An 18,405-nucleotide genomic window follows, 5' to 3' on the forward strand; every position below is an offset into this window, starting at 1 on the left:
GCCGCAGCCTATAAAGGCCTGCTGTGAACAACAAGCCCCGCTGCTGCACAGAGCACTGTCGCTTATTCAGAATTCTATTATATTTGTTGCGTGTCCAAATTGCACCAAATTTGCATTGCACATCCTTAGTTGGCCAGCGGTACAACCACCAAGTGTGAAGTAGATTCTCGAGGTAAAGGACATACCCCCCCCACCACCACCACCAAGCACACACACACACACACACACACAGAGATATTCAGACAGATTCCTTGCAAGATTTGTCCATCATATTTTCCTGTGATGTTGGTTTAGAATGTTTCAGTTCATTTTTGCAACTTACACTTGTTTGCGTCTTGCGAACCGACATTAAGACACAGAAAAGCCCACTATCAGCCCCTTTGCATGATAGTACATTGTGTACCCCACTAAGCCTGCGTAGTCTGGTCTTATATTTATGTAATTGCATAACAGTTTATAGCTTTCAGATGGCTCTGTTTAAAGACGGTTTGACCCATGGAATGTGTGGTGGAGATTTCTAGGTAAGGGTATATGATTGTTAAAAGAACTAAAACATACTGTGTTCTCCTGCTGAGTCCTGAAATTGATAATTATACAGTAAGCCACTCGAGAGCAACCGAAGACCAGACTGAAGACATTTGACTTTTGTTTAGTCTCCCAGATGGATCAAGGTAACTTAAGTGTTTCCTCGTGCTGTCAGTGACATAAGTGGTCCATTCACACTGTAATGTCAAATTATGACACGCCGCCTCATGTTGCTAAGCGAAGCTAAGCCTGCGATGCTCCATTCTATTTATGCCTTTGGGAGACATAACATCTTTCAAACTCCATTAGCACATATGGACATTGTCATGGTGGGTTTATTTTCAAGTGTTTGTTTTGGAACAAAATGGCTAAAGAAGTGTTGCAATATAAACACCACGATCAACACATTCGTCAGTGCTCTGTGTGTGGACTTTGTGACCACGGGAGGATATTTCCATGCAAAAGACTCAATAACTAAAGTTGTTATTGTCTCATATTTGTCACACGTCTGGGTCATAAGTTATGGGTTGGGGTTAAATAAATACGACTTAAGCCAAAATAAATATCATCTTAAGTCACAGCAGAAATCATCTTTGCTTTGAGATTTATTTTACAGCAAGTCAAACCTATACGCCTATCCAGCATCTTTGTCGGGACTTTCTTGTTTTCCATCGTGTTCAATAAAATCACTTTCCAGACATTTCTCTTTCACAAAACCCTTTCTCTTCCCCCTGAAATGATGCCAAGCCCATGGAAGAAAGAAGGAAGTCACCTGGTGTAGGTACATTTGAATACAGTTTCACTTTGAGCCGTGTATGCAGAACAGAAGTATGCTGTTCTTTTACAGTTGCCCTCATTTTTGTTTTTGTCTAAAGTTCTTTGGGAGAGGTGCATACTTTCCTCTCAACAATGTATATATTCACATTTTAAAGGGGTCTGTAGGAGGGAAACTCATGACCCAGCCATGAAAAGGTAGCCTCGTTACATGAGTATGAGTCAGCGCGTCCTGACGTTTGATTTGTGCAAGTCGGCGTTATGTTATAATCACACACATCAACTCATCTCTACTAAAAGATAAGTCTCAAGTGGTTGCTTCTGACCTGTGCTGTGGTCACGCATCAGCGCCTTGATTTATTCTGATTATCAAAACATCCATTGACATCATTCCTCTCCATGACCACGTCTGAAATCGTAAAACATGGGAGCACACACTGTCCTTTTTCCATCTCTTTTCCTCGCTCCATCACTCGCTTTACTCGGTGTTTGTCTAGCTTTGTTTGGAGTGGTCTCTATCTACTTTTATCCTTTGTGAAGTGATGGAAATCTGGCATTCGGGGGGCATTCCTCTCGTAGTTGCATGCAATAAAAGGTGGGAGGATGGACTTAAAAGGCAGAATGAACACAGGTCAGCTGTCAATCTTAAAGGGAGCATTACCAATTATTTCTGCAAAAGATGAAGTGGTCTGTTCATTATCATATCTGTCTTACAATGCCATAGCAGTCCTTTTAATGTTTAACTGAACATTTTGTATAATAGTTGTTATTACAAAGAAAACAGAAGTTATTCATCAACCTTCTTCAGCAAAAGGCTTGAAGCCGTGAGCTGTGATGCCTTGCATAATAGTCGATTGAGAGACATTCCCTCACCATGTCAGCACACTTTCCAGACAAGTGAAGATCAATGTGAAAGTTAGGGAAAACCTCCAAACGGCTGTTTTACTTTAAACGTAAGCCAACAAAGTGCAGGACTTGGACACTGGAGACCATGTTTCACATCAGTTCTGTGCAGTGTGAAGGTTAGGCTACAAAGACATTCTGTTTAAGGTAAAATCATGGTTAAGGTCCTGTCTTGTGCTAAAGTCAGCGTACTTTAGGTATTATTTAACCAATTCCGCAATATTATCCTAATCTTAATTAAGTGCTTTGCGTTGCCTAAACATAACACAAATCGTGTTTCAGTTGTTATGAGACAAACAAATGAAATATGTCATTAAATGTTTTGCAGATATGTAATGAATGAACACATACATTAAATATGAATGAACATTCTTCCCTCATTATGTTGATAACAAACATGTTTGTTACAACTTACAGTTGTACCCGTCGGTAGATTTGGTTTGCAGTGACAGACGAGGCATCCTTCTTGACACACATTTAACAAACAACTGATGACATGATAAAATACCTTTAAACAAACCCTTTAAAATAATATGAATAAACAAATGAACATTGCTTCTATAGCATTGAGCAATGTTGCTACAACTTGTTGATCTGAGTGATGGATGCTGGAACAAAGCTGTTCTTTGCCGCTTTGTTCTGCATCTCAGGACTACAAAGGAAGAACATTTTCACTGGGTAATGTGTTTCACCTGTCATTTGAAAATAAAAAGAAATGACAAAGACATTTAAATTGTAAATTTAGGCACATCTGATATTGATATTAATAAGAAAATAAATGAATCCCATTCGCAATTCATGTTCAAATCTTCAAAAGAGCAACGCTGCAACATTGCAAGAATGTGTTTTGGGGGGAAATCTCCGATACACAGAGCTCTTTCTGTCAAAAGGTCAAGTCATTCATTTGTGCAGTTCTTTTTCCGTTCTTCTGCAACCTTTTCTTACCATCCCCTTATGCCCTCGCAGCCAGACTTACTCCCTGTGTTTATAAGTTGGCCCCTGTATCATAAGCTGAAACTAAGCTGCCCTTTACATCGTGTAGAAATAGTTGGGAATCCAACCATTTGAGAGCTTTTAAACTATTTTGACAGCTCCCTCTTTTTTCCATCACCCCCATGAGCACTGGAACCTGGCATCGTGTGAGTGTGTTGATCGCCTTTCCCGAAAGCGAACTTTATTTTTCACAACTTGTGAAGTAGTGTGTTTTGTAAGGCGCCAGGGTGCTCAGAGATATATCATTGTAGCAGTATGTGCCCATAAAGGAACGGTATCCTATTCTCTTACAGTCCTGTAATGTAGTGTGTATGGGCTGCTGCCAGCAAAAAGTCATATTCGATTTAGCGTGTGAGAGAAATGGCTCCCACCAGACCGGGCAGAGGTGAAACTCACAGCAGCGGAGTCAAATAGCTCAAATCATTGATAAGAAGTACTTTCTTAAATGTAGAAATCAATTCATGACTAACTCGATGTTGCAACATTGTTTTTCCGGTGTTGAAACACATGGTGGAACCAAAAACATGTGGTATTGTTATGATTAACTAAGAACAATAGATGAAAGATCATGCTGAATGATAAGTGACTTTTTTCCCTCCTTTTTTTGATAGTAAGATGGTACAAATAATATTTACAAAATGACCTTTACAAGATGTTCTTTTTTTGTTTTCTCTCTTTTATTTCATCCTCCCTACTTTTCTGTTCCCCTTCAATGTCATCTCTCTGCCAGGTGAAGTTCTGAGCTTGGTGGAGGATCTGTTCTCCGGTCTGGGTTCATCCTGTGTCGTTGCTGGGAAGAGGACCGGAGACCGTCCTCACTCCGTGCTATATTCAGTGGTCTTCAAGTGCCTGGAACCCGACAGTCTCTACAAGTAAGTCTGCCCATGCCCTTTGCCAAGTTTTCCCAAGTCAATTAAATAACTCATTCATTGAGGCTTTTTATTTCCTCACTGTATGAATAAACACGAGTCATAAATTGTGTTGTGTTGTAGTTAATGCGGACACAGGTTCAAGGTTCCTGCACATGTCCTGTCTGTGAAGAGCGGTCTCTTATTATTTCCAGATCTCAATGGCTGTAAAAAAAATCATAGAAAATTGATATTATACTTATGAGGAAATGTGTTTCTAAATGTGTGTATTACTGCAGCTATATGCAATACATCAAAAGCTGGGGAGCACTGAGGATGCTTTCTCAGTCCGAGTAGGAAAACCAAGTTCCCATCCTGGAGCAAGGAGAACATTCATGCAAATGATTGGAGGCTGAACCTGTAACATCAGTTGGGATCTGCTACACTGCCAGTCTAAAAAGGGAGCCCAGGTGTGTTAGCTCACTGATCTTAGAACACGCCTTTATTTTATCTTTTAACGCCTTTATTTAAGGCAGCTTGTGGGCGTGGTCCAAAGCCCACTGTGGCAGCAACTGGAGATCCTGTTGGCAGACACCTCTGGAGAAGAAAGCTGTCAAGCCAAAGAAGGAGAGTATCAGACTCGGTTAGCCCGGGGGACTACTTAATCAGTGGTCAGGTTCTAGGAAGCCTGAAATACTGCAGCTTCTGTGGTCTAGGAAGCAAATGTGTGGAAGGAGTTTGGCGAGGCCCTGGAGAGGGACTTTTTGTTTGGCTTCACAGAGGTTATGGCAAACCATGACACAATTCAGGAAGTGCAGACAGGGCCTCAGCGAGGCTGTTTTTAGCAGAGGAGAAGTGTTGCCCTTGACTTTGAGGAACTTGGGAACCCAACTGACACCCCCTGCTGTGGACTCGGAGAAGTCAGAGGAAGTCTCACCATGAAGCGCCTCAGTGGCGAGGTGCCGGTGATGGTGGAGATTGTCCTGGAAACATTCTGATGGCTCTTGATATGTTTTGGCAGTCATGGTAAATACACCTCACATACCAGTGTCATGTGGAGGTTAGTGAACGTGTCTATGAACCGCCAGAAGAGGGTGGTGGTTCCCATTTTTTCAAAAAGGGGGGGAATTGGATGGCGCTCTGTTTTTGCAATTTTTTTTCTAAACGTCTTTATTATTGAAACTACAAATCAGTGAGCGAATTACTTTACCAACGCTGCGCAATCCTGTCCCCCAACTCACCTACAGTAATGTGCATCATTGCTCTTGGGTTTCGGGCTCACGATTTATTGCAGCTCAATTCACTTGATCGTTTTCTCTGACCACATTTTTATGAGTTCAGTGTTTCCCATTACCATATAAAGACCTTTCGTTATTAAACATTATGTTGTGGCCATGTTTGCATCTTTCCCAAAACAAGAATGACTGGGCAAATATCAGCAATACCACATCCTCCCTTGGGTGTCTACAATTCCCACTGCAAATGTTATTTTGTTTCACGGGGTGAATTTTGTTACCTACAACAGCTGGGTCGAGTTAACCAGGGAAGCATACTTAGGCTCGACGTGGTGAAAGTGGTGGATGCTTCCGTTCTTTTATGTCCTCCTTGGTCAGAGCAGAACAGGGTTTTAGTGAATACAGAAGGGTCTCTGTTAAGAGGCAGTATTTGTTAAACGAAAAGAACAAATTGACCACTCTTTGTAGATTTTGGCGGGCATTGAGCTAACAGACAGAATTGCCTTAGGTCATTAAATGCGTCCATAGCCATCACCCTCACACATCATGTATTTACAACAGTAAGGCAAACTTTGACAATGTGTTGCATGGGCAGCCAAGTATATAGCTCTTGCTGAATGTTAGGGAATGGAATTACCCGCCATTAGACTTAGTCATCTGAATAACAAATCGTGTCCTAGGAACATTGTTAAATTTATTGCATTGTGGTGTGGTGCTGTCCTCGGCTGCTTTACGTTGCAACCTCTTCCTTATGTTGAGTTTACATACATTCAAGAAGCCCCATAGAGCACATTGAGTTTCCATAAATCAACACTACAAAATACTGCCTAAAAACTGACCACAACGCTGACCCAACATGTCTGTGACACAGCCTCAACAATTAAAAAAAATATTAGCATTCATTACTGGACAGTTTTATATGTTTCTGTTCAATCAGTTTTGGCAAATGCACATTTCAGACAGGAAATATATTTGCCTTCAAATTGAGACAGAGAAGTGTTTTTTGTTTTGTTTTTTTGCTCTGAGGTGCATTTCCTATGAGCACTATTTGCCCTTTACATCTTGAAACAAAGTTACAAGAGCAGCAGACAGTGAACCAGACAGGACCCAGCTGTTGTTGTGGCTGTGGACACAAGAAACACATGTCTTCTCAGCTTTTGACTGTCTTCTCAGGTTGTGTTAAGTGTCTTGTGTTTCTAATGTTTTGGGAACCTCAACTTTTGCATAACAAGGCCTTTAAGTTACTGTTCGTGTGGGTGTGTAGGCTATTTGTATTTATGCCAGAGGGAAGGTGATGGATGGACAATACCAACAAGCTATATAACATTTATGTCTCCCAACGGGACAGCTATAACAGTAAAATATGTGCCATGTGGTGTTTGTTTTATTTTTATTAATCTAACATTAACATTGGAGTATGTGGTCACAAGCTAATGAGCCTGTCAGTTTCACATGAAAGGTAGCACCCAGGGAAGAGCAGAGTAGTCCATATTTGGAAAGAATCCACAAGTGTTGAGAGCTACGCATGTAAACAAGGAAATAAAAATGACAACATAAATCAAATAAAAGAGCCAGGAAGCAGTAACCGTCATTGGTAACATTTCTAGAAGCTGATGGAAATGCCAACAATGCCAGTACCATCTATTTAGTTAAATTTGGAGTTCCCTACATGCTTGACAGTGGATGAAGAATAGTGGGGGAATAACTGTTAGTTTAATCTGTCGAAGTTAGGCTTCCACTAACAGAAACCTGCAACAAGAGCCTAATTTCCCCACTTTGCAACGCTGTTATCTTTGTTTAGGAATTCTCCACAGTGTTGTTTTTCGCTGATAAGAGCCGAATTTACGTCTGAATTACGTCTGAGGGCACATCTGCTAGCAGCCAACTCTGCTTGTCTTAATCAAGAGCCTGATAAGACCTCTACTAGTATTGGCTTTACACTTGATCATTACCAAGGCTGGTATTCCTTAATGTTCCCCTGCAAACTGTGCATGCTACACAACTCATCCAAAAGTGAACATACAAGCACCAATATAGAAATAGAAGGGTCTCTGCTAATGCAATACCAATATACTGTAGAAGAGAATATGTAACAGTCTAAATCAAGTGTAAGAATACAATGGAGAACATCCAGCTACATATTAATATATTTGTAGACTGGGCTTTCAGTGGCATTTACTACCCACACATTTCTAATGTCCATGTGGGATCATATGACTGACAGACAAGCAATTAAAGGAAATATATGTAACAATTTACATAATATTACTTTGTATTGCCAATGCCGGAATTAATTCTCGGTTGCTTAGCAGCCTTATTCCTACGTACAGGAATTGACAGTTTTGACCAAAGGATATGAACTTTATGCGCGCTCCTGAGTTCCTTGCCGCTCTTCAGCTTCCCTACACCGCCAGCAGTATGAAGCTAACGTAGCGAAGTACTGTGTTGAGTGGATAACTTCAGCTAATTCATCTACACTGCAGCGGCTGATCTGGCTAGTAAATTGGCTAGCTTGCTGTTTGCAAATTACTTTATCAGCTAACAGTACAAAGCAACCAACACCAGATGCATGCAAGTTACAGCTAGCTGGCTAACCTTAGCTTGCTGGCTCATTAATGTTATTGCTAGCCAAATCTAATAGGGTATATAGTTCATCTATACATAGTTGACTAGCTTGCTAAAATACTTAATCCGTGTATTATGACAACTATTGTTGCACAATATACCAATATCACAAATGCTTTGCAATACCCTGCCGTTAAAACCGCTAGCGTACCAGATTTTAGAAGCAGTAGCCTATTTCATATGAGTTGCATCGTGAGCGACTGCTCTGAGCTGGTATATGTATTAGCAAAGGTGTAACAATTGCTTTACAAGCCAAGAGTGATACAAGGCAGGGGTGGCCATCTAAGTAACTGTCACATAACCTAAGCTGAGGTTAACCAGCTATCTGTAACTTAGCTACAAGACATTGATCTGGCTTTGGTTGCTTTGTAACATTAGCTGATGAAGTCATTTGCAAACCGTAAGCTAGTCATATCATAGAGCCAATGGTCCAAATTAAATATAGAATAATATAGGTCCACATAGGAGGCTCCATTTGACATAAGTCCCAGTAAGCAAGTCTGATGGATTGAGGGCATTTACAACTCTCACGACCACCGAGCTCCTCCCCCTCGACTTCGTGCCCTTTGAAATGCCTTAGATCACGCCACCTTTGAAACGCAGGTCCGATGTTGACTCTGGTTTTATCATGGGCATGGTCGCAATCTTTCTTTTTTTTCCTTCTTTTCCATCTGTGTTTTCTTTTCTTTGGTTGTTTTGGACCTCCCCGTTTCGGTTTTTAACCGAGGAATTGGAAGCTTGTTGCTACTTCCCTCTTCCTCCCCCCTGTGATAGTGGAACGACCTGAGGGGGGAGGGGCTCTGTGTGTGCATGAACACAGCCCTGCGTGCTGATTGGACAGGATGATCCGGGCGCTGTCGGATCTTTGCAAAATAAACAACAAGCTCTACGTGCACGTAGAGGCACTTTTTTTTTTCTAAAACCGGATGATTTATGTTGTTCTATCGGAGCATAGTGTCAGCTTCGGTGAATATGATGAAAAAAAAGGTTGCCGACTGGGACTTTAACGACAGTTTGTTTTATCGGGTGTTGGCTCTGCATCACTTGACAGACCCTGAATCTTCTGAATTGTCTCAGTCCCAGCTGCCCTGCGTCTTCCTGGTTGCTCTTCAGCTGCTTCTCATTGCTCTGGACTTTCTACAGCAGTGTTTCCAGACACTCAGCTTGTCTGAATTCCTTTGCCATCCTTTCTGTGTTTTTGCCAGCCTGAACTCTTAAATTCCTGCTTTTTTTCACCTATAACTCTTCGCTCTGTTTTCGCTCTGTTATTAGTGTGCCAACAGCCTTTTACCAATTAAGAACCAGCTCCTGCCTGTTATATTCTGTATAGTTTGGTCAATGTTCATTACCTTAGTGCCTTTATTTGCCTAGTATGGGCTATGTGTGAACATGTGGATGCTTATGTGTCAAATAATGGTAAAACGATTTAAGAATTTGACAAAAAAGGCAGGTCAAATTATACTTCCAAATGGGACAATAAAAGTCAGAAGCTACTGGGCGTTTCTGTTCCACAAAACCCCACGATCCACGTGGGCCAAGGACCAGTACTGCCAACATGACTTTCTTGCTAGATTGAGCGACTTTTCAGACCCCTAGCCACTTTGTAATTGTATTAACTTAATTGCATTCTGCTCAGATCAATCACTGTTGACGGATCTCCCGCCAACAGTGCGTCGTAGTTATTAGTAATAGTTTTGGATAGTTAATAAATAGTTGACTCTCTATCATAATGTGTCTCTTATTCTACTCTGATTTGTAAAGAGTTTGTTTGCTCTCTTTGGAGGTTTTATTCATGTATTTATTTTTACTTTAATATTTCAAATGTCCCTTCAATGACTGTGGCTTAATATTTCTCTGTTAAATCAAATAAATGTGATCTCATTCTCGCTGCTCATCCACTAAGCTTTATACAAATGAATGTGCAGTGACTAATGACTAATTTGCAAATGAGCATATGAAGTCATCCGGTTGGCTCATTGGAAAAGAGTTAACCTTTTCTGTCAACCGCGGCTGCAATCCGACTCTGCCTCAGGAGCAGTACGTGGTTACATAGTTATTTACAGAAAAAAAAGGCAAATGCCTTATTATTATTATTATAATTATTATTAGTAGTAGTAGTAGTATTTTTATTTTTGTATTCATTTATTTATTTATGTATTTATTATTTTTTATTATTATTACTCTGGAAAGACTACCCATTTTGATGCTGATATTTAACTTCCATTCAATTGTATCATTTCCACATGATTTGATAGCATTTTATGATTGAAAAGGCGGGTCAGTGATGGCAGCGCTTCCTGATACTGGTTCACCCGAATGTGCAAATCCTGCCTTGATCTTGTCAAATGCTGTTCAAAGCACCGTTGGAATGATTTTCTCAAAATATCTCGGTTCACTGCAAGTGAGCTCATTTGGAGCTGAGCTATTTTTTTCTTCTAATTTTCAATGAAAGGCGAAACCATTTTTTATTAAGGGCTGTTGCACCATTGTAATGCCCAATAGATCTGAGAATTTCAAAGATGAGATACTGTAAGCTGCCACACATTCTTCAGGCAGTGAGAAACAATTCTATGTGGCTTTGATTGATTTGTGGCTCTACTGATGTGTGTCCAAATGCTGATGTCATGGAAAAGGCATCCCCTACTGCCCTAGCTTCTCTCAGCATGCCAAAAATACTGCCCTAATTGATCCTCTCTCACTCTCACTTTCTCTAATTTCCGTTCTCTCGTTCCGTCTGTGCCCAAGCTTTCTGTCTCGTCATCCCTCCGTCCAGCCATCACTGTCTCATTAAATTAGAGGACGATGGTCACTTTACTGGCAACATTGTTAATTTACACAAACATTAATCTGCCATTTTGCCCGCACTGTTTGCTGAGCTTTTCAAAACTGTGGCACACGGGGGGGAAAAAAAACAGAGCCGCTTCCAGAGGAGCCGTGTGCAGCCAGATAGCCTTCAAATAGATGTGAGAGACAAGGAATTAGAGAGAGGGATAGACAGGGCTGAGTTGTATGCAAGCAGTGTAGATAGAAAAATAGAGAGACAAAGTAGAGTGTATACGTGTGTGGGTGGCCAGGGTGGTTGTGTGTGTCTTGCCAATTCTGTTACTTGATCTTTTGACATTCTCATGGCCGGCCAGACCACGACTGGTTCCTTTGTTCTCCCAGGCGATCTTTATCGTCCTGGACTGCCTTGTACTGAGCTCAGACACCACACTCGGTCCATCCAGACCCTTCTCCTGCTACTATCTCTGTCTATGAAGGACAGCCTAGCAGTATGAAACTCCCCTGGCCCAAGGTTCTTTGGCATGACTGTGATCAAGTAGTCGTAAAGTTTCGTAAAATGTCAACATTCCTCACACATTGTGTGCGTTTACCCAAACAAAAAGCAGATCTCCAAAGTCGACTCCGAGGGTTTTAATCTCCTGGCAGAAAAGGCTTTATTACTGTACATAACAATCATGTAATTGCTGTAGGGGGCTGTGGAAGAAGGGGAACAGTGCCTGCCATTGATGCCAACCATTTAAAGAACCAAAAAACAGCAATAAAAGGCTGGCAAGCTCACATCCTGGGTCCCAACAAAACTTTTTTACAAATTGCCTCGATAAGGCTCCTCGTCCTCCCGCTCCCCTTCCCGTCTCCCACCTCGTTGTATCCATCTGCACGTTATGTGGCCACATAATTTAAACAGTGTGACTGTTACATGCCGGCATTGTTTTGCTGGGCAGAGGAGCCAGCGAGGCCTTGTGCGTCTTTTGTGAGGTTCTTGGGGAATACCGCATCCACCCTGCTGAATAACAAGACCAGACAAACTATGTGAGCAATGTCCAAACAGGTCATGTTACAAACAAAACAAATCACTTGACAGCGTTGGGACGGCTTTCGAAAGACATTACACGAACACCAATGGGTTCAGGGAGAAAGGCGAGTTTTGTAACAACAATAATATCTTAATTTCTTTATTTTCATGTGTTCCTCGAAGTATTTAGCATCGGAATGCCATCTGAGTTGTTCATTTGGTCTCCTTGTGTTTTGTGGTCATTCTGTTGTTTTTACAGCGGTAATTATGTGGAAACACGGCTGAAAGCTTAGAGTTTTTCATAACTAATTACAAACATTTCTCAATACTGAATTCACTTTTTCAAAAGCTTCCCCTGCAGGAAGAACAACAGTGCATGTTGCTGATTTTTTTTTTCAGGGAAAAATTCACAATTCTTTTTGTAAAATGAGTTTAACCAGGACTGTATTGTTGGTAGCATACTTCATTGTTACTGATATATTTGACATGCAATATTTATGATCAGCTCTTTTCAGCTATTCTTTCAGACATCTGCACAGCTTGGCGTTGGGTGAAGCTATGCTGGAAATGCATGAGGTCACAGTGAACACATGTACTGCACTTATATGATGGATGATAAAGATGTAGCATTTTGCCCTAACAGGTGAGACAAAGCTAATAAGACAATCAAGGAAATGACAATCAACACAGTCTGCAAAATAATTAACGTTTTAAAAACTTTGGGTGGGAATTCACTTTGGGTGTGCCTTTTGAATTATTTTCTTTTGGGTATTCACAAACTGATCACACTATTTTGGCATTTAGAAAAAAAGTAAATACATTTTTAATTCTCTAGGCTTTGCATTTCAGCTAGTTTTTATAATTGGCAGTCATGTTAGCTTTATCGACTCTAATCTCCTCACATAGAAAGAAATAGGCCTTTTCCCAGCAGATATTTTGACATGTCACAGAAGGTAATGCTCAGGTGTTACAAACATTACCGACAGCTCTGTTCTATTTGAGTGCCAAGGTTGTGAGCCAGCACACACAACACCAAGACCCTGAATACTAAGCAGGTAAATCGAATCAAGCCATTGTTCATTTGATTATTTGGCATGTCAACAAGTCTTCTGTGTAAAGGCTTAAACAGCTGGTTGTAGCTTAATATGGAGAAACTGATCAGCAATATGACAATTTCTTTAGCAAGTTTGCTAAACTAACCTCAAAGCTGTTGTATTGATCCCTTTTTTAATTGATATGTTTGTTTACTGCTTGGTTAAGGGATGTTTTTTTAGGGAACTCAGAGGCCATTGAAAGTAGCTCCTGCGTTTTTCCTGGTGTGGTTTCTGTGGTTGCCATGGCCACACAGAGAGCCGCAGCGACAAGTTAAAAGTTCAACCATCATCAAGACAGCAGTGGCAAACAGCCTTGCGCGTTCATGAGAGCAGCAGACGTCCTCTCTCTCTCTCCTTGCTGCAAGGATATTGATGGCTTAATCTGTTCCACCCTTGATCCTTTTTTTGTTTTTGTTTCAATATGACCTCCTTGTACTTCTTATTCAGAGGTACACAGATTGGCATTTTCAAAAGGACATATAAAGGTCGTTTTTTCATTCCGAGCCATGTGACCCTACATTACTTGAGATGAATATATATTTTCTCAGCGCATATCATCTTGCAATGCCTTGAACTGGCGGTCCTGAATTCCCTCATGAAATCCTGGCTCCTTATCCGCAAGACATTTTCTGAGAAAGATGATACATCACCTAGCAAGACCGCCATGTTTCCGACCTGATCTTGGGGATGTCGGTCAAAATCATAAACTGTTGCTTTTTTATTTTTTTATTTTAGGTTTACTCTCCATGCAGTGGATAGCCGAGGCAGCCAATCTGAGTCGAGCGTTGTCTCAGTACGTACATCCTGTCCGATGGTGGATGACAGCCGGGCTGAAGGTACCCTCACCTTTTTCATTGGTTTTCCTTCTTGCACTCAATTATATTGTCTATTCTCTATGTTTGCAAGTGAAACATGTTTACTGTAAATCCAGAATATACCAGTCACCATTTATTGTTGGGCTTTTTATCTCAACTCAAAGAAAAAAAAAGTTTTCGGAAGGAGGTCAGGATTTTCGTACAGTTCTCCTTCATAACTGTTAACGATCCTCACAATGTGCACCTGCTTGATTGCATATTGTGGCTATTAAAACAAGCTGTGGCAAAAAGTGAAGGGGCACTACCAATTCCAACTCCAGTTGCATTATGGGATGTGTAGGATCCAGTTTACTTGAGGCTTGGACTATATAAGGGACTTAATATCAGGATGTGTCATCCTCTGCTGCATTGATTTTCAACATCCTTCTTTTTTCAAGTCCCCCGATCTTATAATAAATTTGCTGGCAAATTGTTGCGACAGTTTTTATCTGCTTGTTTGCTCTCATTGCTCGTGTTAAATCGCTCCATCCCTTTGTTGCTCTTCTTCCCTCCTCACAGAGATAGCAGACAAGGTGTACAACTTGTATAATGGCTACACCAGTGGTAAGGAGCAGCAGATGGCCTACAACACACTGATGGAGATCCCTCCTCCACTGCTATACAGAGTCCAGCACCACTACAATTCCCACTATGAGAAGTTTGGAGATTTTGTCTGGCGCAGTGAGGATGAGCTGGGCCCCAGGTGAGACGATCTGGGTGATAGCACCGTTTCCTTGTGCAGGCTTAGATACTTCAAATATTTCCAATTTTACAGCAAGTTATCTAAATATTTTTTATGCATAACATTTTTTTGTTGTTGTCTTGAAATGTCCTTGTTTTTTGAGTCCGCCACTATTTATCCAAGTGTCTTTGTCGTCTTGTTTGATGGTGCTGTTGTGTTGTTTAGGATCAATTACAGTCACCCTGAGGTTTCTTACATAACAAGAGCCGAAGCTGTCTGAACTGGTCCTGCCAGATTCAGACCATTAGACCATTTCTCATGGCATTGTCTGCACCCCCTCTAACAGGAACACAATTACACAATTGCCCTGCCCCCCCTCCTTTTCTCCCCCCACTTTCCAAAGTGCTTCTACTGGAAAGCAAGTGGGCAAGGTCACCATGAAAACTCTGGGGTTACAGTCGCTCCTCGTATTACCGCGGCGGTGCCAAAACAGCGTTTGACAGCCAAGCCAAACACTAAATTTGATAGTCAGCTAACACTAACTCAACTTCAAACTCCATTTCCTCTTCTTCCTCATAAAAAAAAGTTCCTCCGTGTCCACAACATGCCACCCGACATCCCCTCAACCACAAGCCTCTTAATAGGGACACCCCTATTGACAGTTAGCAGACATTGAGACATTACGACATCACAAAGTCAAGGGGGAAGCTCACTGATGAACAAAACTACTGAGGAAGAAGCATAAACAATACTTATATATAAATAAATATATAGAACAAAAACATTTGTGTAAGCAACACTGACAAGGAAGCTGGTCCTGCGCTGATGATAGCAGCACAAGATCTTAAGTTACGGCCCCAATGTTTTGGTTCGTCCACCCCCACTGCCTGGAAGCGCTTCTTTCAAGCCATAAATAATATAATAATTGTGGAATAATTTTGAGGCTGTAGGAATATTATGCTTCTCTCTGATTGGTGAAGGGGGGTGGGAGGCACGGGTTGGCCATTGGGACTTAATATGGGGATTGGGGTGGTCGGATGGTGTGTTTGTGTGTGGGCAGCTATTGGGGGGGGCTTTTGGATGAGCGAGCAAGGATTATTTACTGCCTGAAGTTGGCAGGGTTGAGCCTCGTTGGGGTAATTTACAAGCAGGCTCTATTGGTGGTGCCTTTTAAAAGGTAACAGAATGGCCAAGTGAAACGTAAGCGCAGTCAGCACTCGTCCAGGAGCCGAGAAACCCAGGAGCCACCAAAATGTCCACCAGCATTGTTACAACTGAATACCAGCTCCTTTCATAATTATATTGTTCTCTGGACATCCTGCTCATGCACATGCTCACCGCTTTATTTACTTCACCGTAAACTATTATCTTGTTCTATTATCTTTCTTTCTTCTATTTCCACACACTCTTTGATTTGATGGCGTTTTGTGTTCTGGGCTGCATTCCCTTGAGGCTGCGTTTGTGTCAAAATGAATTACTTAGGATGCAGTTGCTTTTGACTAGTTGCCTTAATTGCTACTTGAAAAGTTATGCAGAAATAATATTTTGATATTTTTTCTTATTTTTTGGGGTAATTTCCTTGTTCACCATCATGAATGGCATTCGATGTGTTTAATTTGTCCGTAGCTCCCATGTTTTCAAGCCTCCCTTGATTATGTGTTTGGTATTCTGTTGTTTCAGACGTAAGAATTTAAGGGAAATGAGAAAATACCCCCCCCCCCCCCCTCCTTTTCAGCAAATAAGTGAAAGGATGTCTGTACTCCTTGCTTAACGAAAGACAGATGTTGATACTCAGCAGACACTGCGTTTCAAAACAAATGGAATTTTGCCCTTCTCCGCGTGTGTTTTCCTCATTTCAGTAACCATGAGTTTAACAACCTTGAAAATGTCTTCTGTATGTGTATTTCTGTTTTGTGTGTTTGTATATTGTAAGGTATCTTCTCTAAATTGAGCAGACCTGACATATGGCTCCTTAATGTCGTAAACAGCAACTCCAGATGAAATTCTTTGTTTCACTCACTACAGACAGCTGCAGTGTTTTCAATAGAATCGCTACCCCGACAATTCAAAATGCAATTGCATGGGGTGGTTTTGACCGGGACTTGCAGTCCTGTCAGAGTGACAGGAGAGACAATGTTGCAATTCTTTCAGTCCTGGAAACATTTAAAACCGTGCTTTTGTGCAGAGACAAAGCCAGTGGAGGTGCAAATGAAAAGGAATGATGCCATATTTGTTTGTTTTCCTTCTTTGTTGACTTTATGGCTCAAAATGAACCATTTTGCACTAATGAGGGCGCAGTGGTGTATTTGATGTGTTTATGCAGATCAGGTGGCCTAGTAAATTTTAAGGCGAGGCTTGGATATAAAATTGTTCCATCCATCCAAAATCATATCTAATCTATTTAAATAAACAAAAGTTATCATTTTGTTTTTTTTAAACATTTGTGTGACGATGTTGAGCATGGAATTTTTTTCTTTGTCTTCTCTTTTGATAGAAAAGCCAACCTGATACTACATCGGGTGGAAAAGATTAGCCACTACTGCCGGTCCCTCCTGCGCAGCACTCACATCCAGAGCCGCACTGACACCATGGCGTACGTCTACTGCTGGAGCGAAGAGGGCCGACCTCCCAGCAACACGTGGCATGGCTCTTTACACGAAAGTCGCACGACCTGCATGGAAAAGCTCATTTCTGCACAGCGTAACACGTACAGCAACACCAAACTCCGATGAGACAGGAGTTCGGCGATGGCGGCGGTGCAATTTTGTCCCCCTCCCCCCACCCCACCCCCTGCAAAATGACATCAATGATTGATGCACCTCATCACCCACTCTGCAACAGGTGTCTCTCAAGTGACTGGTGGATTTTGAAAAACCAGGAGAGCCTAAAAACCCCTCAGAATTCACCGGACATTGTATTAAAGCTACCGAAAAAACATTTTTTTGTGTGGCCTACTTTTACTATAAGACAGAGAGGGGGGGCTGGAACGAACATATTTCTCAACTGCAAAATGCCAGTGATTGCACATCAGTGAGAAACTGCAGTGTGAACATGTAAAATATAATTCAGCCAAGAGAAAAACTTGTTGGTTTAAATACTTTGAATGTAATATTGTAGTTCCTTTTTGGTGCTTTGAAGCTTACCTGGAACACTTAAAAGAGAGAGAAAAAAAGGAAAAAACAACAATGTAACTTATTTGCCTTTACTACCCTCATTTGAAAGGAGAAATGGAAATGTGTTAAACCCATTTGAATTTTTTTTTTTTCATAAATTAAGTAAGTAAGAAAAACTATGTAGTAAGTCTTGTATTACATTTGATAGATTCAATTCAGATAGCAAAGTTTTATGTGGTGACAGGATTTACCAAAAGCCTGTTGAAATTATGCAAAGACATAGTGGGTGGCAAACAAACAGCATATTCATTCATAGACTTTTAATTTATCGCCAAATAGGAATCACCTGTTTTTAATACTACACTTCCCATAAATAATAAATGGTATGGGAAATTAACTGATTTCAAGGACATTTACTTCTCAGACTAGAAAGGAACCTGAGCACAGTGAATTATGCACCCAAGACAAATAAAAACAATGCTTTTGCCACACTGACGTCTTTGAAGTAAATGCTTTACATTATGTGTTGTTTTTTTTTGTTTTGGACTGTACCGATATGAAGAAAAAAATGATTATATCGCTAGATTTAATGATTTCTGCAAAATCACATGATGTGTTTGTAATCTAATGATGAGTTCAAATTTTTCAGTGGAATGTGATTTTTGTCATGAGGGATTGAAATAAAAAATAAAAGTAAATATTCTGAATCTTTGTGAAGTTCCTCCCTCACAGAGGAGTATGATGTCTGCTCATTGATGTGCACCCATAAACAATATGGCACGATAATAGGATAATCATTTTTCAGGTGCCCGAACAGTTTGTGCTAAACTTGAGGTACTCCCACTGAATTGTGTATCATTGATTTGCGGGATCAGCTGTGGTCCTCTTATTTATTAGTCCACTCTCATATCTTCAAAGCCATGGAAATTGTTTTAATGAAGATGCCTTTTTTTTCAATATTTA

General features: G+C 40.9%; 1 protein-coding gene across 1 annotated transcript in view; it reads left to right on the forward strand.

Moving 5' to 3' along the window:
* Nucleotides 1–18,154, forward strand: part of astn2 (astrotactin 2) — a 232,385-nt gene extending 214,231 nt beyond the window's left edge. Inside the window, exons 20-23 of the mRNA XM_084036066.1 lie at nucleotides 3,926–4,067; nucleotides 13,529–13,629; nucleotides 14,167–14,350; nucleotides 16,824–18,154. Of these exons, the coding sequence (XP_083892192.1) occupies nucleotides 3,926–4,067; nucleotides 13,529–13,629; nucleotides 14,167–14,350; nucleotides 16,824–17,061 (665 nt within the window). The 3' untranslated portion in view covers nucleotides 17,062–18,154. The remainder of the gene's footprint in view (nucleotides 1–3,925; nucleotides 4,068–13,528; nucleotides 13,630–14,166; nucleotides 14,351–16,823) is intronic.
* The last annotated feature ends 251 nt before the right edge of the window (nucleotides 18,155–18,405 follow it).

Source organism: Eutrigla gurnardus (assembly GCF_963514095.1).
Source record: "Eutrigla gurnardus genome assembly, chromosome: 19".
Classification (NCBI taxonomy): domain Eukaryota; kingdom Metazoa; phylum Chordata; class Actinopteri; order Perciformes; family Triglidae; genus Eutrigla; species Eutrigla gurnardus.